A 26,020-nucleotide genomic window follows, 5' to 3' on the forward strand; every position below is an offset into this window, starting at 1 on the left:
GTATAGGCCTGATGCCTTTTTTGTTTTTTAAATGTTTATTTGTTTTGAGAGAGCGATTGGGGGAGGGGAAGAGAGAGAGGGAGACAGAGAGTCCCAAGCGTGGGGATTGAATTCACGAATCATGAGATCACAACCTGAGCTGAAATCAAGAGTCAAATGCTTAATGGACTGAGCCACTTAGGTGCCCCAATGCCCTTCTTTATGCCACGTATATGTGGTACTCTTAGGATAATGCAGCCGTGAAGGCTCTAAACACGAGTGATGCTGTGTATATTCAAGCCAAGGCCTTGAAAGTTTCAAGGAGGTGAAGGTCATTAAAAGCTTGGGATGATTAAAACCCTGCACAGTCTTCTCTGAAAAGATTTTGGATATTATTAAATTCTCAGTTTCTCTCCCACCCTCCCTCTTTACATTTAGAGTCAGTAACTTCAAATAAAGAGACTTCTGCCTATGACCACGATGCCTGAGATGGGGCAGATCTATTCTTCGACCTGAAACGACGACACAGTGGAACCACGTGCGTGCTCTCAGACACTGGACACTGGCAGCACAGGACAGCTCCTGAAGAAGGAGAACAAACGAGGCGAGGTCTGCAAAGGCCCAGCTTACTGCGTGAAGGGAGCGTCCTGGCTGCAGTGCGGGGAGGGAGACCCCAGTGGAGCCCGCAGAGGAGACAGAGCCAGGACAGCCTGCGTCGGAAGAGGTTGAGGAGCTTACAATTCACAGAGCAGAGCATGAGAGAGCGCCTGGGGAGTGCCACAGACCTGCAGAGTGCCCCCCCCCCCCCGCCACCCCACCCCACGCCCCCTACACCTCACCTCTTTGTGAGTACAAACCATCAGAAGCATGTGAGGGGAGTATGAACCACCAGAAAGGACCAGAAGGAACAATTGCTGGGGCTCACAAAGGGCTGGGAAGTTTGAGTTCCACTAGTCAGAGTGTAAAACCTCAGGATCCGGCAGGTGTCAGCTGGATTACCCAGAACGTACTGCTTGAGTGGTGAGGCAAAATTAGTCCCAGAGAAATGCTGCTCTGAAACCTCCCCAGAAAGGAAGCCTGAAATGATCAAACTGTTTCTAAGTACTTTTCAGGTAATTTAATTGCATTCCGTGACACAGCTCGTATTGATAGAAATGCAAATGGTCTGGCACTTCATGAGGTAGAACTCCCCTCATTTGGGAGCTAATAAAGAATCATGAAGCACACTAAGAAGGCAAGAAAATATCATCCTTAATGAAAAGAGAAATTAATTGACAGAAACAAACCAACAAATGACAGAGATGATTGACTCAAGAATATTACAACTGTTTTTTAATTATGTCCCATATATTCAAGAAGGTGGAGAATAAGCACATTAAATATAAAATGCAACAAATAAAAAAAAACAGAACTTCTAGAGATGTGCAGTATCTGAGGTAAAAAATAAAGTGGATAGGATTAATAACAAATGAAACATTGCAGGACATCAATGAACTCAACAACACAGCAATAGAAACCATCCAAAATGAAATGCAGAGTGAAAGAATGAAAAAAAAAAAAAAAGGAAAACAAAAAAAAAAAAAAAAAAAAAGGAAAAAGGAAGGAAAAAGAAATAAGTATAAGTAAACCCGAAGTCCCCAAAAAAGAGAAGAGGGAGAAACAAAGATTTGAAAACGCTGTGGCCAAAATGTCTCTAAATTTGATGAAAACTATAAATCCACAGATCTAAAAAACAGAAACTCTAACAAACTCCTGGCACAAGGAAAATGGAGAAAACACCACCAAAGTGTGTCATAATCAAACTGCTTAAAACTAAAGATAGGGAAAATTATAAATGCAGCCAGGGGAAAAAAGATTAGAAAAACAGCAGAAGGGGCACCTGGGTGGCTCAGTCGGTTGCGCCTCTGACTTCCACTCAGGTCATGATCTCACAGCTCATGAGTTCCAGCCCTGCATTGGGCTTTGTGCTGACAGCTCAGAGCCTGGAACCTGCTTCAGATTCTGTGTCTCCCTCTTTCTCTGCCCCTCCTCCACTCACACTGTCTCTGTTTCTCTCTCAAAAATAAATAAACATTTAAAAAATGTTTAAAGAAAAACAACACAAAAAATGCAAACTAGAAGACAATAATGTAAGATCTTTAAGGTAATCAAAGTAAGGGGCACCTGGGTGGCTCAGTCAATTAAGCATCTGACATCGGTTCAGGTCACGATCTCACGGTTCATGAGTTTGAGTCGCGCGTTGGGCTCTGTGCTGACAGCCCAGAGCCTGGAGCCTGCTTCGGATTCTGTGTCTCCCTCTCTCTGTCCCTCCCCTCTTCTCTCTCTCTCTCAAAAACAAACGTTAAAAAAAATAATAATAAAATAATGAAAGGAAAAAAAAAACCAAACCACCCTGTCAACCTAGAATTCTATATGTCTTTAAAAAACTGTAGGCAAAATAAGACTTTTTCAGCCATACATTGAAAGAATTTAATAGTGGCAGACCTGCATTATCATAAATGTTGAAGTATTTCAGGCAGAAGGAAAATGATAGCATATGGAAATCTGAAACCACATTAAGCAATGAAGGGCACTGAAGAAAAGTAAATAAAAAGAATGAAAGAAAGGTAAACCTCTTTAAAGGATAATTTAGTGGAGCTTCCAGCCACTGACATAATACAAGGAAGGAATTTATTCTTTCATCTGAAACAACCAAAAAAAAAAAAAAAAAAAAAACCAAAATACTGGAAACAAACTTTTTCAAAATACTGGACATCAATCAGGCAGTAAAAGACGGTGTTCTCTGACAGAAAGGGAAGGAAACGAGGTGAGCTTTACAGATGGCCCCAGCTTGTTGCCTTGAGAGAGTTCCCAGGCCACAGAGCTGAGGGGGTGGAGCTTGGAGGACTCGTATGTTGAGAAGCAGAGCTAAGAGTCTGAGTAGATCAGCTTGGTTAGAGTTTGTAAGACAGTGTCCCAGGGAAGAGTACGTTACATGGAAGGAGAACTGCACAGAACCAGGGATGGTCTACCTGGTTACTTAGAGCACTAATCACCACATGCATGTGAGGAGAGTATCTGAAACGAAAGAAACACCCAAAAAGATTAGAGGGAACCACAAGGATAAGAAACATGAAAAACCAGACCAATATATATCACAATCAAATTGTTCAAAATCAGTGATAAACTCTTAAAAACAGCAAAAGTAAAAAAACTAAAAAATTAGATGTAGAAGAACAAAGATAATAACAACAGATTTCCTGTGTGAAATAAAGTTAGCAAGAAGATAGTGGAACACCATGTTTAAAATACTGAAGAAAACGGGTTCCTGGGTGGCTCAGTCGGTTAAGCGTCCGACTTCGGCTCAGGTCGTGATCTCACAGTTCATGAGTTCGAGCCCTGCATCGGGCTCTGTGCTGACAGCTTGGAGGCTGGGGCCTGCTTTGGATTCTGTGTCTACTTCTCTCTGCCCCTTCCCAACTTGTGCTCTGTTTCTCTCTCTCTCTCTCTGTCTCTCAAAAATAAACATTAAAAAAAAAAGTTAAAATACTGAAGAAAAAAATGTTAAGCCAGAATTTCATACCCAGTGAAAGTATCTTTTCAAAACGAATGCAAAATATAGGCTTTCCTAGACATGTAAGCTGAAAGAATCCATTGCCAGCAGATTTGTACTGGAATTATTTAAAGGATGTCCTTCAGGCAGAATGAAAAGGATACCAGAAAGACGTATCAGCACAAAATAACTGCAGAGCACTGGAAGGGGTAGCTACACAGGTATACATAGAAGACTTTTTCGTCATTATTTAGGTTGATTTAAAGGAAAGCTGACTTTAAATAAGAGAGTAGTAATGTGTTGTGAGATTTATGGTACATGCTATTTATAAGTAAAGTGTGAAAAATAGCATAAAGACCAGGAAGGGGAAAATGGAAGGTTCTTGTACTAAGTGTGAGGTGTTTATAATAAACTTGTAGGTACACTGTCAAGAGATAAAAGAAATCTCCAGGCCCAGAAGGTTTCACTACAGAATTTCAACAAAAATTTAAAGTAAAAATTGATGCCAATTCTACACAATTTCTCCCAAAAAAACAGAAGAGGAGAAAACACCTCCCAATTCATTTTATGAGGTCAGTATTACCCTGATACCAAAACCAGACCAAAAAATGTACAAAACAAATTAAATAGCAAGACTTCAAGCCAATAACCTTCATGAATACAGATAAAACAGTGACACAAAATATGCTCTCTGGCCACAATGGATTTAAATCAGGAATCAATAATAAACACATCTAAAATATTCCTGAATATTGGGAAACAAAATAGGACACTTGTAAATAAAATGCCATGTTAAGCCTTTTCATGTTTTCTCGTTGCTCTTACTTAAACCAACTTTACATTATTTTTAAAATTTAATCATTTAATTACTTAAAAGGTCTCCAAATATTTACAAATGTATCTGAAAAATAACACACAGATGTCTAAATTAATATTTACCATGAATAAGATGATGCTACTCTCTGTGGTGCTAAGCATTTCAATAACCAGTAAATAAGTCAGTAAACTTGATATTGTTCATTGATAATAATATTTTAATTATCATTTATCAAAGTATAATTTGGCAGTAAAAACCACTTTTCACAAAGACATTACAGGTAGGTCAACAAATCAATCTTGATTCATTCATTTTGCTTCTCCATTTCTCCTGGAAGCTTTTGAAGTATCCATGACTTCAGTTTTTCTAGCTCAGCTTTGCTTAGCTCATGGTAAACACCTGGGAGACTATGAAACTTCGTGCTCACTCTTAGGGACTTTAACACAGAGTTTGTCTCTTCACCCCAAGAATGAGGAACTAACTCATCTGCAGTGCCGTGACACTGGAATAATTCAGGGAGTACACCATCACTTTCCTGAAGAGCCTGAAGAACAGGATGTACAAATGGAAAAGTTTAAGAAATTCATTGATGAACATCATTCTTGGAAATCAGACAGGGCAGAAAACTTCCAATATTTAAAGGGAAAAGAGGCAGTGGTGGTGTGGTCTAAGGTGCACACTGGTGGTCCTGGACTGGGGGCTCAGCTAATTGCTGGCACCAAGTGAGCTATGGTTGTACATGACCAGCACTGACTCCATACAGGACCGTCTCAAACACAGTCGAAGCATTTCCTGAAGAAACCGTGTGACTCTGTAAGACAAACTTCTTTACATAGAGAGTGGAGAGAGGGAGGAATGCAGGCACCATCAAGAGAAAAATTACATTCTAGTTTTCATTTCTGTATCTGCTGTTTCTAATTCTGGTATGAAGTTACAACACTATAGTATCGCTTTATATATTAGCATATTGCTATGAGACAGGTGTCGGGAATGTAATTGGTCATTTGTTTCCATTATGTTCATGACATAAAAAAACAAGCCTGGCTATAATCATCTCTATTTTTATTATGTGTAAGGGATACATATGATTTTTATCCTTTCCTCTTGGACACCATGCTTAATAATATTCTTTCTATGGTATTTCCTGAACATTAATGACCAGCTGGAATTAATATTCATTATGACTAATTGGGGATGGATTCCCAGGAGTGCTCTGTGCATCGACTGCAATTGCTTCATGATCAATTTTGTTTTAGTTTCAATGTGTGATTATTTCACGCTTTTTTTGGTTTTGTTTTGTTTTTAAAATCTGGAACTTACCTGGTACACAGCAGATGTTTTATTCAGAAAACTAGAAAGAGCAAATACTCCTGCCACATCTTGATGATTTCTGTACACTAAATGCATTGCCATGCACCCTCCCATAGAAAATCCTCCTAAAAGAAGCAAAAATTCACTTAATCAGAAAAAGCCAGAATCTATGCAACAATAATTCAGAACAAGATACATCTGGGCCAATATTCCATGCATGTTTTAAAATATTTGGAGACACAGTGCGAAAAAGAAATTTAGTCTACTTTAGATCTCATTAAAAAAGGACCTGCAATGCGTAAACGACACGGGCTCATCTGTCATCACTGGTAAGGAGACTTGTTATAAAAAGGGCTGGAATTAAACAAAGAAATCATGTTCAACGAGTAAAAATATTTACCATAGTTCAAAATATGAGTCATAGTACAAGTGTTATTTGTTTAAACATCTAGTGTCTACTTATATTTTGCTTATACTTGTGTTATAGGAGTCCTCACTGCAACTAGAATTAATAACATGCATCTTTCTGTTGTTCTTGCCAAGCTCTGAGCCCCATGAGGAGTTAAATTTCCAGTGTCTGCCATATAATAGATGCTTAGCGATTTTTTAGGGAGGACGATCAAAAATCTGGTGAGCCAGTTAAAACATCTCTAAATTACAATATCGTTTTGGAAACTGATTTGTGATGGTATAATTAAAAACGTACTTACGTATATAAACTTTCTTAAAGTTAAAAAAATAATTTACTTATTTAACAAACTTTTATGTCTTTTATGTGCCAAACACTGTGCTAGTCACTGGAGATATGCAGTCTAAAATACATGGTCCTAGGGGTGCCTGGGTGGCGCAGTCGGTTAAGCGTCCGACTTCAGCCAGGTCACGATCTCGCGGTCTGTGAGTTCGAGCCCCGCGTCGGGCTCTGGGCTGATGGCTCAGAGCCTGGAGCCTGCTTCCGATTCTGTGTCTCCCTCTCTCTCTGCCCCTCCCCCGTTCATGCTCTGTCTCTCTCTGTCCCAAAAATAAATAAATGTTGAAAAAAAAATTAAAAAAAAAAAAAATAAATAAAAAATAAAATACATGGTCCTGTGCTCCCTTCGGTAGCACATATATGAAAATACATGGGCCCTTCTCCTCAAGGGGGCACCAGAGACATCACAGGATATGGAGACAGGTACGTGACCTGGTGACCCAACTTCAGGGGAGAGACCAGGGATGCTAGTCCCCAGTTTGAGTGAGACTTAAAAGTCATCTTATTTACATTTTGTGAGAAATAAATATAGAAAGTGAATCACACAGCCACACTCTTACGGAAATACAAGAACATACACTGGTGCAGAATCCAGATCTCACTTCCAGCCTCCTGCTTTATTTCACTTAACAAAGTGTAAAGCTGAGTCCTTAGAGACTATAAATTTGAATTTACCACAATCTACTTTTACAGATGAAGTGAACGGAGGCCCAAGATTAGGTGACCTGCTTAAGGATGCACCCCTAATTTTAGTTGTAAACCAGGACTTTTGGAATCTAGATTGCTTGCAACAGACTTTAATGTGTTCTCTACTATCTTTTGGTATTTATTAAAATAGAACGGCTTTTAAATTTTATTTATGTATTTTTATATTTTATTTATTTACTTAATAATATTTAATAGTATTATTGGGCCAACCGACAGTATCATTTTGGACCCAGGATACAATGTGTGAGTGACGATTACGAGGCTTGCAAAGTCTAGATTTTTGAGAAGCACATAATATGTAAATAAATACAGTGTATAATAAATATTACATCTGTGGTTTTCAACATACCAGAGGGAAATAATAGGGTCTCGTCAGTAGCAGAAGTGCACCATGGATGAGAACCACTTGAAAGGCTCTTTCAAAATAGCTCCCACACCAGCCACAGATGCAGATATGGTTAATTAGAGATCACAAATGGGCTTGGCAGGGGCAGAGGCAGCACGCACATCTTAAAATCGACTGTGAAAGTTGCATATGTGCCTCAAATTCCCAAAAAGGTTAAAAACCACTGGGTTCCGGGGTGCCTGGGTGGCTCAGACAGTTAAGCGTCTGACTCCTGATTTTGGCTCAGGTCCTGATCTCATAGTTCACGAGTTCAGGCAGAGTTGGGCTCTGCACTGACAGTGCGGAGCCTGCTTGGGATTCTCTCTCCCTCTTGCTCTGCCCCTCTCCCGTGGGCCTGTTCTCTCTCTCTCTCTCTCTCTCAAAATAAATAAACTTAAAAAAACAACACTGAGCTCCATTACCTACGAACGTGCACATTAATGAACCTTTGCCATGCTCCACGTGGATATGAAGACCTTACCGCAGACAAGACTAGCGTTTCTGATGAACATTCACTGTTAAGTAAGCAGAAAGAATTCTAAACTTCCTGGGTTGTGCCACCGTTCTAGTTACAGACTTGTCTTTGCTTCTCAAGGTTTTCTATGTAATACAGTACGTGGGTTATAAAGCAAACGCTTCTTGAAATACAACTGCTATCACGTTTCCATTTATTAAATATAAATTAGGTCTCTAGATTGGGCTTCATTAAGCATTTGCATATTACAGATTGAAAAACGGGTGGTGCAATCTTTGAGGGTAAGAAACGGTTCTTTCTTCCAGCATCACTTGGTGCTTGCGAGCTCATGAGGGAGCTCAGCAAAGTGTCTCCACCGTCTGGTGCACACGTGCTGACAAGCTGGCCTCCCCACTGCACGTGCCCCCGTGGTGAGTACAGTGGCTGCTACATAGTGACAACTCAATAAAGTCTGTTCAGTTAGAAACCATGTATTACGGGGTGAAAATAATACAAAGTTTACACACGTCTCTTAAACTTATCGTATTTAAAATTTTGTTTTTAATGTTTTTATTTATTTTTGAGACAGAGAGAGACAGAGCCTGAGCAGGGGAGGAGCAGAGAGAGAGGGAGACACAGAATCCGAAGCAGGCTCCAGGCTCTGAGCTGTCAGCACAGAGCCCGACGCGGGGCTCCAACCCACAGACCACAAGATCATGACCTGAGCTGAAGTCAGACGTTTAACCGACTGAGGCACCCAGGTGCCCCAAATTTATCGTATTTAAAAGGGCATGATGCATTTTCTAATTCAAAGTCTGGTGGGAGAGGACCACGTGGAAGTAAAGGAAACTGAGTTCTAATCCTACCAGTGACACTCTCGCCGAGTGTCTTTGGGTAAATTATTTAAAACCCAGGATCTCATTTCCAATAAGATTAGATAATTGCACTAGATGATCTCTAGGGTCTCCACCAAGTTTTTAAATCTATAATATATAAATGCTTCATAATCACATGTACAAGTCGAAACAGTAAGGACTTTCAAAGTTTACAGAGCTTCTGTAAAAACAGATGCCTACTTTGAGAGTAAGAATCTGTATCTTCCAGAACACGATTTCAGCCTTCTGTAAAGTTCACAGAACCAGTCTTAGCAAATGCATTCTTTGCTTCATTCCTTCAGATCCCCCCCTTTCTCCAATTTACTTATAAAATGAAATTCAAAGTTGCTTATAATCAAACCCAATCTTAACAATAAAACTGCATCTCTAAAATGAGGGCGGAATGTGAGGGAGGCGAGATGGGGCTGCTGGAAGAATGAGAGATCAAGAACAAAAGAGAAGGAGGGACACAGACCGTGGTATGGGGGAGCAGCAGCAATTGGGGGAATGACTCGACTTCCAACTGCTCCCCTGCAGCAAGACAGCATTCTTTAACAGAAGCGATCATGCCAAATCATACTAGAAACTTTTCCTAGCACTGAACTCCTGGGTGGAATTTGTCAAGTAGGTCTTTATTGAACATAAAACTCAAAACCAGACATTTTACATACAGCCACTTCTGCTCTTGATTCTTTTATAAAAAGTCCGGGACATAAAGAAAACATTCAGTAGTCTAATGAGGTTCATGTGAACAGGGTTTTGTGTCTGTTTTATTCACTGATGTACCCTCCCTATGCTTAGAACAGTGCCTGGCACATAGTAGGCACTTAAATATTTTATCTAACCAGTGAATAAATGTAATTGTAGTCCCATAAGAATATTTCTGTAAGGGGACAAATTTATATCATCAGGAAATGTAGCTATCTGGTGATCGGACTTGATATAAAAGTAAAGCTTAGAAAATGCAGGAGTGAATTGTTCGTGCGCCCCAGGCTAATGATTCCTAAATCTGGCTCCTTGAAAATAGAGATTCCCAGACTCAGCCCTAGACCCACTACCGCAATCTCAAAGCCTATTTCCAATTTTTAAAAGCTCTTATACCCATAAATCAAATGTATGAGAATCATAGTCTTAGAAAAAAATCAATAGCTGTAAGGCAGACAATTCAGCCTTAGGTAAAATGGGTAAGAACAGAAAGTGAAAATATGGCCATGATTTACAAGATATCCCTATGTTATAGATACCAAGGCTGTAGGAACAAAGTTTTTATTTTTTGGAGTAATTCAAGAGCTTGAATTATATTTTTGCCAAATGTACCTAAGGAACATATTAAATGTGACCAGCGTGACTAAGGAACTAAATGTTTAATTTTATTTAATTTTAACTAGTTTAAATTTAAGTTTAAATAGTCACATGTGGCTAAGGACTATCATATTAGACAATGAAGTTCTAGGTAATCTCAGCTGCACCAACAATTGAAAAAAGCTTCAAAATTCATAAATGGAGCAAAAAGAAAATATTTCATAAAAAATATTGAGGCTAGGATCATTAAATGTGAACTTTTAATATGATAAAGATTTAAAAATTACATCACAAGAGGGGTGCTTGCGTGGCTCAGTCGGTTAAGAGTCCAACTTCAGCTCAGGTCATGATCTCATGGTTTGTGAGTTCAAGCCCCGCATTGGGCTCTGTGCTGACAGGCTGGGCCTGGAGCCTGCTTCGGATTCTGTGTCTCCCTCTTTCTCTGCCCTTCCCCTGCTCACATCTCTGTCTCTGTGTCTCAAAAAATGAATAAACATTAAAAAAAAAAAAACTTTTTTGATAACAAAAATCACATCACAAGATAGAATTTGAACATATGATAAGCAAAAACAACTTTATTGAAAAAATTTTACAGATTAAATTCCCCCCTCCATCATTTCATTTTTATTGATCAGAGAAACCTAATTACTTTGTGTGGTTTCAGAGCCCCCTAGATGAAAACAGTCTAGTAAGAATAAAACCAAAAGTAAGAAAGAAAACATTTTCCCACATATGATATATCATTATGAAGAAACATAAATGCATCCTGCAGACATTTAACCTCATGTCTAATACTCATAATTTACAATGAAAATGAATGTACTCATTGAAATCTTATTATTTAAAGATTTAATTTAAGTCCTTTACCCAATTATAATCTTGTGAGGTAATCTGCAATTTCTCACCAGCCATCTTTGACAATACAATCACCTTTAGCATCACATTTTACTATGAAAAGGGACTTTGTGTATTTTTTCCTAATAGAAGGAAATTTAACACAAAAGACTAGTTATTTGAATTCGATTTCCATCTAAATGACTAAAATGCAATATAAAATATACTGTTCAATAAGTAAATACCAAATAGTAAACTCATTGTAGGTAATGGTTATAATGTACATTTATAGTTGCTGGCAAGGTATTAAAACGTCAAGAGTTAACATTTCAACATACATTTAAGATTAACAAGCTGAATAAAACATGTTAAAAAAATAATAAACCTAGCTTTTATGAACTCTTTAAATAAAATAAAACAGAAACAATGTATAAAAAACTATACTGGGAAAACTAGTCTATCTGAAAACAAAATCCAGGGGGAAAAAATACTTATAATTCAAGTTTACCATCAATTGAATAGGATTTTTAAAATGTAATAAAATCTACCCTCCCTACAAATTTCAACAATTCTTCCATTTAACTTATGTATTATAGTAATTCAGACTGAGCTATGATAAAGTCTCAAAGAATTGGGGAATATATATTTATTTGTAATTTTCCTCCAATACAAAATTTACAGGGTAAACAGAATACTTATCATCTTCCATGAAAAGCTGTTAGAACAGCAGTTACAAGCCTTTAAAGTTCTAATTGTTGTTGAAGAAACACAAGTTGTTTAATTAAGACACATATATGCTAAAAGAAAATAGAAAACTGCTATCATTCTCCAACTGCTAGGCCAAGAAAGAGCTTCAGAAGAAACTTGTAGAAGGTCAGCCCAAAGGGAGCCTATAAATTCTGGTGCTAATCTTCATCTTGGTAATTCCAATTATCCCTTCATTTTTATTTTAAATATTGTAAAATTAATACATTCATATATACCCAGTATACAAAGTGTTTTCACCCTACAGACAGATATGAGTCATCCAAAGTTTCACTCTTCATACATAATTTTAACATGTTTTTAAAAATTCACTTAACAGTTAAACCCTCTACATGTACCATTTTTTTGTACCTTGCTTTTTCTTTCGTATCATACTGACTTGAAAGTCTTTCAACAGAATTATAAAATCCGTAATTTTATTAATTGAACACATACTTACAAAGTTCCTTCTATGTGTACATATAGCATTTAATAGTTACATAATATTCAATTATATTAATAGACCATAATTCCCTTAACCATTTCCCCTCATGGTTGGCATTTAAAACATCCATGTAAATGAGTCAGGTGTAATTTCAGGAGCACTTGATTCTCCCTGCTCCATAATTCTGACAGTATGCTCATATTATCAAAATTCTTATAATCTGGTTATATCAGTTTTTAGGTTCTATACATCCTAGATCGAAGTTAAACCTAAATTTTGTCAGTTTTGTCTTAACAAATTATCACCACCTAGTGGCCAAAAAAGGAATCCCATCCTAGTACGAAAGGAACCAAGTCAAAGGGTCTGGGTTCTAGTCCCAACTCAATTTTATGTTAGCTAGTAACCTGTTTGATTTTTAGTTTAACATCTGAAATGAGAATAATAATTTCCTGTTCTACCTATCACAAGGCTCAAAAGAGATATTGTGCATGAAAACAACCTCATAATTTAAACGCTATCTAAAAATAAAACATTATGATGTATAGTAACAGCAATTTAAAAACTGTCAAGTGTAATATAAATGCCAACAATTTTAGTAGTATTACTACTATATACACTTTTAAAGCACAACAGTACACATGGGAAAAATTTTACACCTTTCTCCATTTTGATTTCTCACATTATACAGAAACATAGGAAATGAGTTTTAAGACAGATAGTAACAGAGATACAGATGTTAATAAAATAAGATGTTAATATGTTAATAAAATAAGAATTAGACAGGATGATCTAGCATTACTAATAATTTTCTCAGCATATAAGATTTGATCCCAGGGCTTATTAATAACTATCTTGTCAAAAATCAGAAAGTGATTTAAAGTCACTGTTCTGCTGCCTTTCTCCTAACTTTTGTCATACCCTCTGTGGAATCATGTGTGGTATAAATATATAAAATCAAATAAATAACTACGTTTTTAAAGTTTATTTATTTATTTTTGAGGGAGAGAGAGAGAGAGAGAGAGAGAGAGAGAGAGAGAGACAGAGAGACAGAGAGGGCGTGCCAGAGTGTGTGAGTGAGCATGGGGGAGGGGCAGAGAGAGACTGGGAGAGAGAATCTGGAGCAGACTCTGCCCTAGTATGGGGTCTCTCAGGATTCCCCCTCTCTCTCCCCTCTCAGCATTCCCGTGCTCTTTCTCTAAGATAAAAATAAAATAAAAAGAAAGCAATATATTTCCACTGATGACTAGAAAACCAAGATTTTGCTTTCATAACTAACATTTGCAGTTGACTATAATGTCCTCAAGTATAATCTTATTCATCTTCATGTTCCCTAAATCCTGAAACTGTGTGTTAGTCGCCATCATTCCCTTGCATCTATTGCTGTTCTCCTGGCCTTCAGACTGGCCAACCGTCTATGGCGTTATCAGCATAAGCCTTCTGAAATGTACACTTGATCACATCATTCTCTGTATCTAATCTGATAATCCTAGGGGACTGGATGGCATACTAAACTAGTATTTTCTGAGAGATTCTGATGTGCCCCTTGCTTTCTTTCCCTCTCTGTTTACCAGTCATATTTTAACTCATTCGTTAAAACTCAGTTGGAGCCATCTCTTCTAAGAAGCAGTCCCTAACTCCTCCCAAAAGATTTACTTGTTCTTTCCTCACTGCTCACATTGTACCTTGTATACACTTTTACAATACACTGTATTAGAACACCTTACTTCTGTACCTTCCTCATCAGGCTATAAACGTTTTGATAGTTTTCTCGGAACTCCAAGACTTAAAATTTTTATTAACAATTTGGAGATCAAATTTAGTATGAGAAGTATCGTTTTTGACCTGAGCAAACTAGACAGACTAACCCCAAATAGTTGCAAAACATACATTATAAAAGCAATTGTCTTTAAAACTAAGCTTAATAAAATACCACTAATTAAAATAAAACCACAGACACAGAACAGGCTCCCACCCACTCAAATACAGAGAATAGTGTTGTTTTATAAAGCTTACACTGGTTGCAGTTATAATCTCAGAGATAAGGGCTCCAGGAGCACATATTATAGGATCCTAAATCAGAAATGTTATCACACGTTAAACAAAATCAATAAGGATAACAATTAAAAATGCTTTACCTATTATCTCCATGTTTTTCCTTTTCAATATTAAAATTTTCTAAATTTTCCTTTTACAATGAATATTTTTTTTTCAACGTTTATTTATTTTTGGGACAGAGAGAGACAGAGCATGAACGGGGGAGGGGCAGAGAGAGAGGGAGACACAGAATCGGAAACAGGCTCCAGGCTCTGAGCCATCAGCCCAGAGCCTGATGCGGGGCTCGAACTCCCGGACCGCGAGATCGTGACCTGGCTGAAGTCGGACGCTCAACCAACTGCGCCACCCAGGCGCCCCTACAATGAAGTTTTAAAAATAACCCAAACTCACTGTAGTGCACTGTGTTTGTGTGTACTAAAAATTGGTCAGAATCTTAAATGCATTTTTCTTTGACTTCCCACGGAATCCCTCCTTCGTTAACATGTTACGAATAGCACTTAAATCTTACTCCACTTAAAATGTACTATCATAGATACTACAAAAGCACAAAAACCAGTTGGAAGTTATTAAGCAGTAACTCCTTTTAAATAATGCATGAAAAAGAAAGCAATAAATCCAGCATGTACGCCATTGAGGAGAAAGAAAACAGATGATGGGGAAGAAGTGGTGAGCCGTCTAAAGGTCTCCCAGGGGCGGCCGTGGCCTTAGTAGGGCCCTTCTGCTCTTTGGAGTGACCATGGCATAAAGACTGTTTAATAACAGGAAGAAAACGGTCTCAAAATTACATGCCAGACACATTTCTCAGTATTTTGACTAACTCAACTATCACAAATCTGTAAGATAGGTATATTATTATCGCCCAAGCACAGAGGTTAAGGAGATCCTATGCCTACAAAGTAGTGAATCTAGGATTAGAGGCTAACCCATGTAAAGAAGACGGCAAACAAAAAAGGGGAGGTATTATGATTAATGTTTTGTCATAGTATAAGAGGTCAAGAATCATGTGTGTTTTGGGGTACATGTAATGTTATAGACTGTTATTGAAGATTTATGTTCACTGACTAGTTAAATAACAATACAGGTAACAAGAACAAAGCACACTGAGTCTGTGCTCTGTGGTCTCTTTCACATTGTAAGCTAAGAAAGGGGCTTTATTGAAGCTAATCAGCTCATCTCAAAAATTCTAAAAAAAATCTTCCTTTTCCAGCGTTTTGTATTCAAAAAATAATATATAACTATTATATATAACATGTTAATATGGCTTTGTCGTAAATTTCAATTTTTTAAATTTTGCAATGTAATAATCTACAAAGCTTCCACAGAGAAATTTTGTTGTTACAGATTCAATGGTGTTTTGATAAAATACTGACCATATTACTGATGGCTTTATAAAAAGACTTTTTTTGTTTGTTTGTTTGTTTAAGAGAGAGATAGAGGGCATGAGTGAGGTGAGGGGCAGAGAGAGAGAAAGAGAGAGAGAGGGAGAGAAAATCTTAAGCAGGCTCCACACTCAGCACAGAGCCTGATGTGGGCTTGACCCCACAACCCTTAGGATCACAACCTCAGTTGAAATCAAGAGTGGAATGCTCAACTGAGCCACCTAAAGCCCCTAAATAAGACTATACTTTAACAAGGCTCTCTTGGTACTTTAGAAAATATTAAAATCTCCATGATACGGTAAAAAGCAAATAAAATAAATTCCAGATGAATCAAAGAAGTACAGGTAAAAAATAAATCACATATAGAAAACCAGTAGAAAACCTATTTGAATATTTATCCAAGTTCTAGAGACTTTCTCATACTAAGACATTATTTGGGAAAAGGAAATCATAAAAGGAAAGAGTAACAGACAACTAAGAAAAGCCTTCCTGTGTTAAAATACAACAAAAAGAAGTAGATGGAGAATAACAAAATAAGTATGAATTAATTACGACTTTTCATTTACTTATTTTTAGCAAATATTTTTCAAGGCAATATTATTCAGTGACGATGCAGTAAGACAGACATTCTAATAGGAGTGGGAGAAGTACCAACTGGTACAATTTTTTGGTGAAAGGAATTCGAAAATATGTATTAAAAGTCTTAAAAATGTTTAAATTGAACGGGAGAATCATGGGCTTTAAAATGAAGTAAACCTCAATTCCAGCTTGTTTTTTTTTTTTTTTTTTTTTTTTTTTTTTTTTTTACAGTTTATTCATTTATTTCGAGATAGAGTGAAAGTGTGAATTGGGGAGGGGCAGAGAGAGAGGGAGAGACAGAGAATCCCAAGCAGGCTACGCACTGTCAGTGCAGAGCCCGATCTGGGGCTCGAATGCAGGAACCGCGAGATCATGACCAGGCGCCCAGGTGCCCCAATTCAAAACTCTTATTAGCTCTTTGACCTTACAACGGCCTCCTTCCAGAGATGAGTAATACGAAGTAGTTGATGGATGTGGGGAAGGGAAGAGGTGGGGACGGAAGGAGAAGAACAGATGGCAGTTATCGGTCAACATGATAGAATCTTTAGCTCATATACATTGAGTACTCATCAGAATATTTTCTACTTTTTTATGTATGAAGATTTTGCAGTTTTATCTTAAAGCAAATTCTTATCCTAATCTTTGGTTTTCCCACTGTCATCACATTACTTTGGAATCTCTGGAATCAATCACTTTGGAATCAACTACTGAATTGATCAATTACTGAATTGGTTTCCCCCACACACAACTTCGCATCTGTTCACTTAATCCTCCTGCCAGATTAGTTTTCCTGACACACAGTTCTAACAAGCTGCATGACTCACAGACCTTCTCTGATCATCCCTCACCAATCATCCACAGAATAAAGGACAGAAGGGGAACCGGAAAGAATTCGAGAGCCTAGAATGAGCCAAGTTATTTTACAAACACCAACTCCCAGGAAAACAGATGTTGTATTGTTATTCCCACACAGGTGAGGCAGCAGAAAAGTAGTGTAGGTAATATATGGTGGAAACAAGGCAGACGTCACATTTGAACCTGTATCTGTCACTATACCATCCTGCTCTGCAGTCTCTTAGCACAGCCATCAGAGTCAACCAGGCATTTTCCTTGGACAACAGACTTTCTGCTAAAGCCATCTAACATCCAGACAGATAAAAACAAGCACTACTTTTTCTAGTTCATATCATTCTTTATGCCTAGACCTCCACACTACAATAGATAAAACTATTTATGTGTGCATCTCAAATCTCAAACGCCACTGCTACCTTCCTATTAATTCTTGAATAGCCTCAAGGTATGATCTCTGCTTTCAATTCCTGTCCTACTTAATTACTTAAATCAGCAATTCACTGATCAGGTCATGCCATTCATTATAAATTTCCTAAGCATTTGCTCTGTGCCAGGAATTGTGATGGGTCCTGGGAAGAAGTAATAAATGCACGTGATCATTCTCTTTGAAGAGCCAGCAGGTACATTGCTTTAGGTCACTTATCACAGGCTTGCTGGCATTACAGTCATCACTGTAAGTACCTAATGGCTCTTCCAGGTTGTTAACATTTGTGAGACAGATCCTTTTTTATTGATCTGTGTGTCCCTTTGAGCATCTAACATGCCTGGCACACAGTAGGAACTTAGAAAATATTTGCTAAATGATTGAATGACAGACTTTGTCATACATTCCCACATTTTGGATTCTGTTTTGTAACTGTTTTATAATTTACCCCTACACTGAGTTGCATGCCTTTCCTCATGGTCTTCCCAGCACTCCCATTATGTTTTAAAACAAACTTTGTTTTTGAGAGAGAGTGAGTGCAAGTGAGGGAGGCACAGAGAGAGAGAGGGAGACAGAGGAGCCTAAGCAGGCTCTGTGCTGGGCTCAATCTCAAGAATCACAAGATCATGACCTGAGCCCAACCTGGAGGCTTAACTGACTGAGCCACCCAGGCACCCCCTTATGTTTTGTATTTAGATGCTGAAACAGAGGACCAGGAAGGTGATGTTACTGGGCTGGAGGGCTCACTGCTTTTAATTAACAAAAGTGGAAGTTGAAGGCAAGGCAGAAGACAATGGATTTTATTCATCATATTATACTGCTTCTCAACTCAATGACTAGTTCAGTACTTCAATAAACACAAAGGAAGTTTACTAATTTACCAAATTCTGTCTATACAAGATCTCAATGTGCATTTTATGGTTATTTAGAACATGATAGAGCTAATTTGCTTTATAATTTCATCATTAAATGCAAGTCATTTTAAATTGAATAGTTGTATTTGAAAATAAAACTCATTCACCAAAATATATTCTGTACCATCCACATTCTACCCAACCAATCTCACTTTCCTATGTATTATATAAATAGAGATTTTAATAGTTTATGTATTTGATGATTACAGAAAAAGGAAAGGGCATTAAGTAGAATAAACAGCTTATATAAAGGTATATATATCCCCTTGGGAAGAGAGATTGCTGAAGACATGTTTAAATAAAAGTTTATAAATGCCTTATTCCTGTGACACTAACTCTGAAAGGTATACTTTTCATTAATTTTATATTATATTTTGATTGTATACTCTACCTTAATCATGGTAACAGTAGTTTAAGCATATTTATAAAACTCAAGCTAATTAAAATAAAATGTTTTAAAAACTGAAATGAATAATCTTTTAATTGAATATTAAACATGGAATTCTCAAGTTAAGTTATTGTTAAAGAAAATGAATTAAAGTTTCAGGAGCTGTTAATTTCAATATTTTTAAAACCTTCAATATGTAAACTCATTTTTGAAACAATGAACAGGTCAAGTGATATACAGGTGTTACTAAATAATATTCCAAGTAAAGTTCAATGTATAGAAATAGGCAAAAGTGAAAGAAATTTACTAACATTTAAAGGTCTTACCTACTAATATTCTATTCTTCTTGATGCCACTTTTTACTTCATCATCAATCAAATCTGTGAGCACTTTACACATTACATTGATTGATTCAAGGTGTTCTGGGCAGTCATTAGATATTTTAAATCTGTCAAACCATACATTGGAGATTCCTCCTTTCATAGGAGTATATGGCCTGTTTAAAACCAGAAAAAAAAAAGAAGGAAAAAAAAAAAGGAAAAGGGAATGTTATTAAAAATGAATGTTTCAATTTCTAAAATACTAGTGTGTTGAATAATTTCATTTTCCTCCAAGTTTTAAAAGTTAAGAATTCATATTAAAAGCAGCCTCAGGCATACTGCATTAACTTGCCTATAATTACACTGATTCCATTAACATTTACTAATAGTCAACTCATCATCTTTCCTTATTCTCTCCATCTTTTCATATTGATAAATTCTCCAGAAAATACCCGTGAAAAAAGGAATTATATATATAAGTTAATATATATATTTACAAATTAATTATAAAATTAATAAATACATAGTGTGCATACATATATTTTCTTCTGCTCAATTTAAATGACTGATTATTCAGGTCTATTTTTTTTTAAATTTGTTTTGCTTTGCCTTAGGCCCTTGTCCCCCTCTTGTTTGCCTCTTGTCCCCCTGTAAATATAGGGTCAATATTTTAGTATTCATAGCTAAGTGAATAATTTTTATCTCTGCAAAAAGTTTAATACCTCAAGAGTGGAAAAAAAGATTCACCAAAATGCTTTTAAAAAGTGGTTAATTTGTAGCACTTAAGTATGAAAGATGAGTTCATAATTTAAGAGCTTTCTTGATCTCATCCAGATCATTCTTAGAATGGGGGCTAAATTTTTGTTTAATCAAGAGTTGGAACTTTTATTTTTATCTTCTCAGGAAACTTGAAATCAGAGTTGATCAGGAAACTTGAAATCAGAGTTGAATGGGGGTACAAGTAATCTTTGGAAGCACATGATCATACAGATATTCCATACTGTTTGCATCATTTGGGTCTCAGGTTGGGTGCCTCATTGGACTCATGTTTTACGTGAGAAGATACTCTAGTTGGGTGCTCTGAATAAAACTGATCTTACATGATGCTTTATATTTACGTATAAGGTGGGATGGTTACAATATTAGTGAATCTTATTCATTGTGTCAAGGTATTCCAAATGTTCTGTTTTAACCAATTACAGTGGGATTAAGGGTTCCTGTATTCATGTCCTATGTTGGTAAAGGTAAATGAAGGGAAATGAAAACAATTTTACACGCTCCTCTAAACAAACACAGAGGTACCCAAGGATCTATAAGAATAAACATGGAGAACGAAGGTTTTCCAAAGATGAGGGATAAGAGGATTTGATAAAAGAAACTGTTTTCCACTTGGCCAAATGTTCTTTCCCCTTACATGACAGTGAAAATAGGATTTATGTTCCATGCAAGAAAGCCCTAGAAAACACAACCAGTGCTAAACCTATCCATCGTAGGGACTCCTGGGTGGCTCAATTGGTTAAGCATCTGACTCTTGATTTCAGCTGAGGTCATGACCTCACGGTTTTTGAGTTTGAGCCCTGTGTTGGACTCTGCACTGACAGTGTGGAGCCTGCTTGGATTCTCCATTTCCCTCTCTATTTGTCCCCTCTCCAGTTCAAGGGCATGCATGCACGTGCGTGCTCCCTCTCGCAAGAATAAACTCAAAAAAAAAAAAAAAAATCAAGCACCCATAACAAGAAATCTAAACCAATAATGATCACAGATGCAGAATTCCTCCTATATTTACCACTCTGCCCAACTCAGAGTTAGCTGTTTACTCTCACCCTCCAAAGCGAGTGAAATAAAAGTATGAAATATACAGGTAGAACAACAACAACAACAAAACGGAAGGCTGAAAGACACTGAGACCTGTATGTTCCACCAAGTGGAACCTCAGTAAACCCTAAAAGCCAGTTAGATTCAATCCTTATTTTCTTATCCACTGGATCAAAAGGACCCCAATGTGTCTGCAGATCTGTCCTTGGGTAATACCCACTCTTTGGGACCAATGGGTGGTACTGAAGACAACAGAACTCATTTCTCTATATTGATCATACCACTCCAAAATAAACCGACATCCACTTTCGGTACCTGGAAACCAAGAGGATTATGTTTGGAAAGTTTCTCAGAGAAACTAAAAGCAATCTAAAAACAAGAGCTCATCTACAAAGGGCCTTGTTTATTTACAAAAACAGAAGAATGTTATGTTACTTTGCAATATACTATCTAAAATCTGAATGTATATTTTGAATATCCCTCTAAGACAGTACATAAAAACCTACATTTTCTCCTTGTTTATGAAGGTATATGATATTTTGCAAATATGGGAAAGTACATGTGTGTGCTGTTTTGAGGGTTTTCATATAAATCTTACTGATTCTGTGCCACTCCACCTCCCCACTGCCCCTCTCCCACATCCTGCCCTTCACACTAAGTAAACCATGTTTAGATCTGGAATATACAACCCCGAAGGTGTTTCTTGCACATACATTAAAACATATATCTTTATAGGATATATTTTACGGCACTATTTTCTTTTCAAATATGAAATAGCCTATTGGCTTTTCTTTTTTAAATCAATTTTTTTTTTCAACGTTTTTTATTTATTTTTGGGACAGAGAGAGACAGAGCATGAACGGGGGAGGGGCAGAGAGAGAGGGAGACACAGAATCGGAAGCAGGCTCCAGGCTCTGAGCCATCAGCCCAGAGCCTGACGCGGGGCTCGAACTCACGGACCGCGAGATCGTGACCTGGCTGAAGTCGGACGCCCAACCGACTGCGCCACCCAGGCGCCCCGCCTATTGGCTTTTCTTATGTGCATCATGCTTCCTCCCTTAACAAGACCTTATGGATATCCTTCCATCTGATAGAGTTGGAACTCATCCTTTTAAATGGCTGTATAATTAATACTGATGCTCCACAGTGTCATCAGCCATTCCCCTACTAATGGGCATTTGGTCCTCAGGTTTTAGCCACTAAGAACAGTGCGGCATTAAACATATTTGCATATATATTTTTATGTACTAGGACTTTTATTCCTATGAAAAAGTCCAAGTAACAGAGCTGCTAGATTGAAAGATACAATTTTTATGTTATTAGATGTTTCAAAGTTACTCCCATTAAGGCTGTAAAAAATTCACCTTTATGCAAGAAAAGAGAACATCCTTTTGTCCACAGCCCTAACTGCAATAGGTGCTAACATCCTTTAAAATATTTAAGGGTATCAGCTACAGTTTTAAATCAACTTTCTTGAGGTATAATTCACATACATAAAAGTACATGTTTAAGTATACAAGTCAAAGACCAAACAATGTAATCATCTCCACAATGACACAGAACATTCCCTTTACCTCAGAAAATTCCATCATGGTCCTTTGCCAGCAATTCCCATTTACTTCCCAGGCAAATGCTGAGGGATTTTTATCATGAAAGAATAGTGTTTTCTGTTCTAGAACTCAACATAAATGGAATTACCTATTTGTATCATTTGCTATTTTTTTCTACTGTGGTTTAGATTTTATTACTTTAGAAGAGCACTTGGTCTATAATTGACACTTAAATAGTTGTCATTTGTACTTTAAGTATTTTTTAACATCTATTTTTACGTATTGACATTACGTATTTATGGTGTCTTTTTAAAAATCAGATAAAAGTAACTGCATTTGATATAGTCTGTCCTTAAAAAACAAAAAAACAACTAAAATTTATAGATCTCCTGATTTAAGAGGGCTCTTTTCTAATCCATACATGTTTACATATGGAATTCAAAATTTTCTTCTATGATTTTCGTTTTCACTTTTATATTTAAGTCTTGAAATTTCCTGGAACTTATTTCATATATGAAGTGTCATAAGAGTTCAAGTTTGGGGCGCCTAGGTGGCTCAGTCGGTTGAGCGTCCGACTTCGGCTCAGGTCATGATCTCACAGTCTGTGAGTTCGAGCCCCACATCAGGCTCTGTGCCGACAGCTCAGAGCCTGGAGCCTGTTTCGGATTCTGTGTCTCCCCCTCTCTCTCTCTGACCCTCCTCCGTTCATGCTCTGTCTCAAAAAAAATAAATAAACGTTAAAAAAAAATTAAAAAAAAAAAAGAGTTCAAGTTCATTTTCTCCCATATGGATAATCAATTGCGTCTGTACTACTACTACTAAAAGAAGAAAAAACATCTTTCACAAAGGTGAAATTCCATTTTTTCCATATATTTAATTTTATAGTTCTGACTTATCTAATCTCTCAAACTAGGTTCTGTGAGAGTTAAGTCCTGATGTCTAACGCGTACTATATATAATAAATGGACTTCTCTCCAATGGATCTGGAATGGTACTAGTTCTGTATTATCCTTGGGGAAATCAAGAAAACAATAACTGAAACCATTTCCTGTGCTTTTTGATTCAAGTGAAGAACCCTGGTGGAGAAAGGCTCTATTTTGTTCTATTGATGTATTTACCCATCCTGTGTTAGGATCCTGTTGAGCGTACTGAAGTGGCTTTACAGGATGTTCTGAAGTTGAGTAATGAAGTTACTCTCTATCATCATCAAAACCAGTCTCCTTTTCAGACTTGCCCTGCCTCTTCTCAGGCATCCATTCTTTCTCACTTATCTAAGAAATTAATCAAATATTTAGTAATTTTTAAAATGATTTCAAATACTCCTTAAAAGTCCTTGTGGGATTTTAATTAATATTGCATTATTCTATGGGAATTAACACTTGATGACATAAATCTGAGATAAGGGAAGATTTTTGCAGACTGAGCTCTTCCCAGGAATTGCCACATTCATATAGGGCTTCTCCTGCATTGTTCTCCAAGCTTTCAATGGGTGCACAGGAGATAAAATTTTCCATCACATTTCTACTAGCACTCCAATAGAACCTACCTCCGCCCTCATTCTGCAGGCCTTCTGACCTCAGAAGCTGCTTGGCTCAAGAGAGGTAAATAAATTGGAATCAGAAGGGGAGAGAACACAGAAAGCATTCAAGCCTCCCACCTCCCAGAATCCCTTTCTGTTATTTAAGTATAACTTTCTTAAAGTACTCTGAAAATGAAAGCAGGTGGTTTCTACTAGTATTAATGTCAGTGTAAGACAAAATGAAATCCCAAACTGTATTCAATTTGTCATTGAAATCAGTGTTCTGAATGAAAACTGAATACACAACACTCACTTTAAAGCTTGAGTTAGACTGTTACTCTTTGGAATTATTTCTACTTCCCTTTTCATTTTATTCTGCTGTTTCTCTAAGTATTTATTTGTCTGTCTAAATACTTAAATAAGGATGATATCATAGGCTAAAATCTGAATCATTCTGGGAACTCAGCCATTAATAGAAAAAAATGACACTCACTTAACTTTTTCTCTTTGACAGGGCCTTCCTTAATCAGAGATAGATGCTCCATGGAGGAGGACTCCCAACGTAAATTTCACCAATACAGTAGTTTTTTATTCTCCCAATTCTCTAAGAAAATTGCAATTTGTTTGAAGGAGATAATTGGGAAAATTTAATGAGATAAATAATAATTTAGAACTTTTTTGTTAAGAAAACGTTATTAAAAATGCGTAATTCTATTAATGTTAGAATAACTTTTAAATAAAGCATAAGAGATTGTTTTCTAAAACAGCTAAACAAACTGGCACATATGTTATACTCATTCACCTTTTCCCTCAAATAAATCACTTTATTAGCTGGTATAAGACAGCTCAGACATTACCACAATAAATACATATGCTCGGCAAAGAACATCTGTGTGGCCCTTCAATCAATCAATCAATCAATCAATCAAACACACTGGTAACGTATGAAGCTGGAATAAAATGTCCAAAGTTAAAAAACGAAAGAGCTGACATTCAGCTTGATACCAAGTTCTGTTTTGATCTGTGGTCTCTAAAAGTCATAAAATCAAAAGGTCATTCATGGGGCGCCTGGGTGGCTCAGTCGGTTAAACGTCCGACTTCGGCTCAGGTTATGATCTCGCGGTTCGTGAGTTCAAGCCCCACGTCGGGCTCTGTGCTGACAGCTCAGAGCCTGGAGCCTGTTTGAGATTCTATGTCTCCCTCTCTCTCTGACCCTCCCCCATTCATGTTCTGTCTCTCTCTGTCTCAAAAATAAATAAACATTAAAAAAAAAAAAAAGAAGGTCATTCATAATCTTTAAGATAAAACACTGCCTGGTTCCGTCTTCCTGTGTGTCATGCGACAGCACTTCCGCAGCAATCACCAGGATCACCGGGACCAGTCACATTTCCCTCTGAGTTTTCTTCTGAAAGGACAGCCTCATTATTGATCCAGAGGCTTTGCATCTGATATTCCCTCTACCTGGAACACTCTGTGCCCCATTTCTGCACGGTGGGCTCCCAATGATGATTTAGGTCTCAGCTCAAACATCCCCTCCTTAGGGAAGCCTTCTTTGACCCTACAATTTAAAGTGTACCTCCCCTCTACCCTACAACACACACACACACACACACACACACACACACACTCTCTCTCTCTCTCTCTCTCTCTCTCTCTCCCTCTCTCTCTCCCTGTCTCCCTCTATCCCATTATCCTATTTAATGGTCTTAACAGAATTTATCACTATTTGAAATTTATAGATTTAGTTGCTCTTTTATTTTCCATTTATCTTTTCCACAGCAATCCCCTCAGTGCTAAGAACAAGCATTTGTTGAATGATGAATGTCAATAATCATTTGTGACACTAGGGTATAATGTGGGTCAGCTAGAAATAAGAGAATACCTAAAATCAGTTTATTTTTCTCTGAATATCTTTTAACTTTAATTCTTGTAAAATCCATATTGCAATTTCTAGTAAAAGGTCAAATTTTTCTTTAGGTGCTTAAAAAAAAGAGTTTCTAAGAAAAAGCTTTTACATACTAATGGGTATTTAAATGTACTGTTGAAAATAATTACCAAAGAAGTAAAACTATTTCTTCAAAATAGCTGTTT

At 37.1% G+C, this 26,020-nt stretch overlaps 1 protein-coding gene across 1 annotated transcript in view; it reads right to left on the reverse strand.

The window, feature by feature from the left end:
- Nucleotides 1-2,420: 2,420 nt before the first annotated feature.
- LYPLAL1 (lysophospholipase like 1) overlaps nucleotides 2,421-26,020 on the reverse strand; it is a 40,643-nt gene continuing 17,043 nt past the window's right edge. Inside the window, exons 3-5 of the mRNA XM_045455743.1 lie at nucleotides 19,052-19,221; nucleotides 5,649-5,764; nucleotides 2,421-4,872 (exon numbers count right to left, since the gene is read on the reverse strand). Of these exons, the coding sequence (XP_045311699.1) occupies nucleotides 4,633-4,872; nucleotides 5,649-5,764; nucleotides 19,052-19,221 (526 nt within the window). The 3' untranslated portion in view covers nucleotides 2,421-4,632. The remainder of the gene's footprint in view (nucleotides 4,873-5,648; nucleotides 5,765-19,051; nucleotides 19,222-26,020) is intronic.

This window comes from Leopardus geoffroyi, chromosome C3 (genome assembly GCF_018350155.1).
Source record: "Leopardus geoffroyi isolate Oge1 chromosome C3, O.geoffroyi_Oge1_pat1.0, whole genome shotgun sequence".
NCBI lineage: Eukaryota > Metazoa > Chordata > Mammalia > Carnivora > Felidae > Leopardus > Leopardus geoffroyi.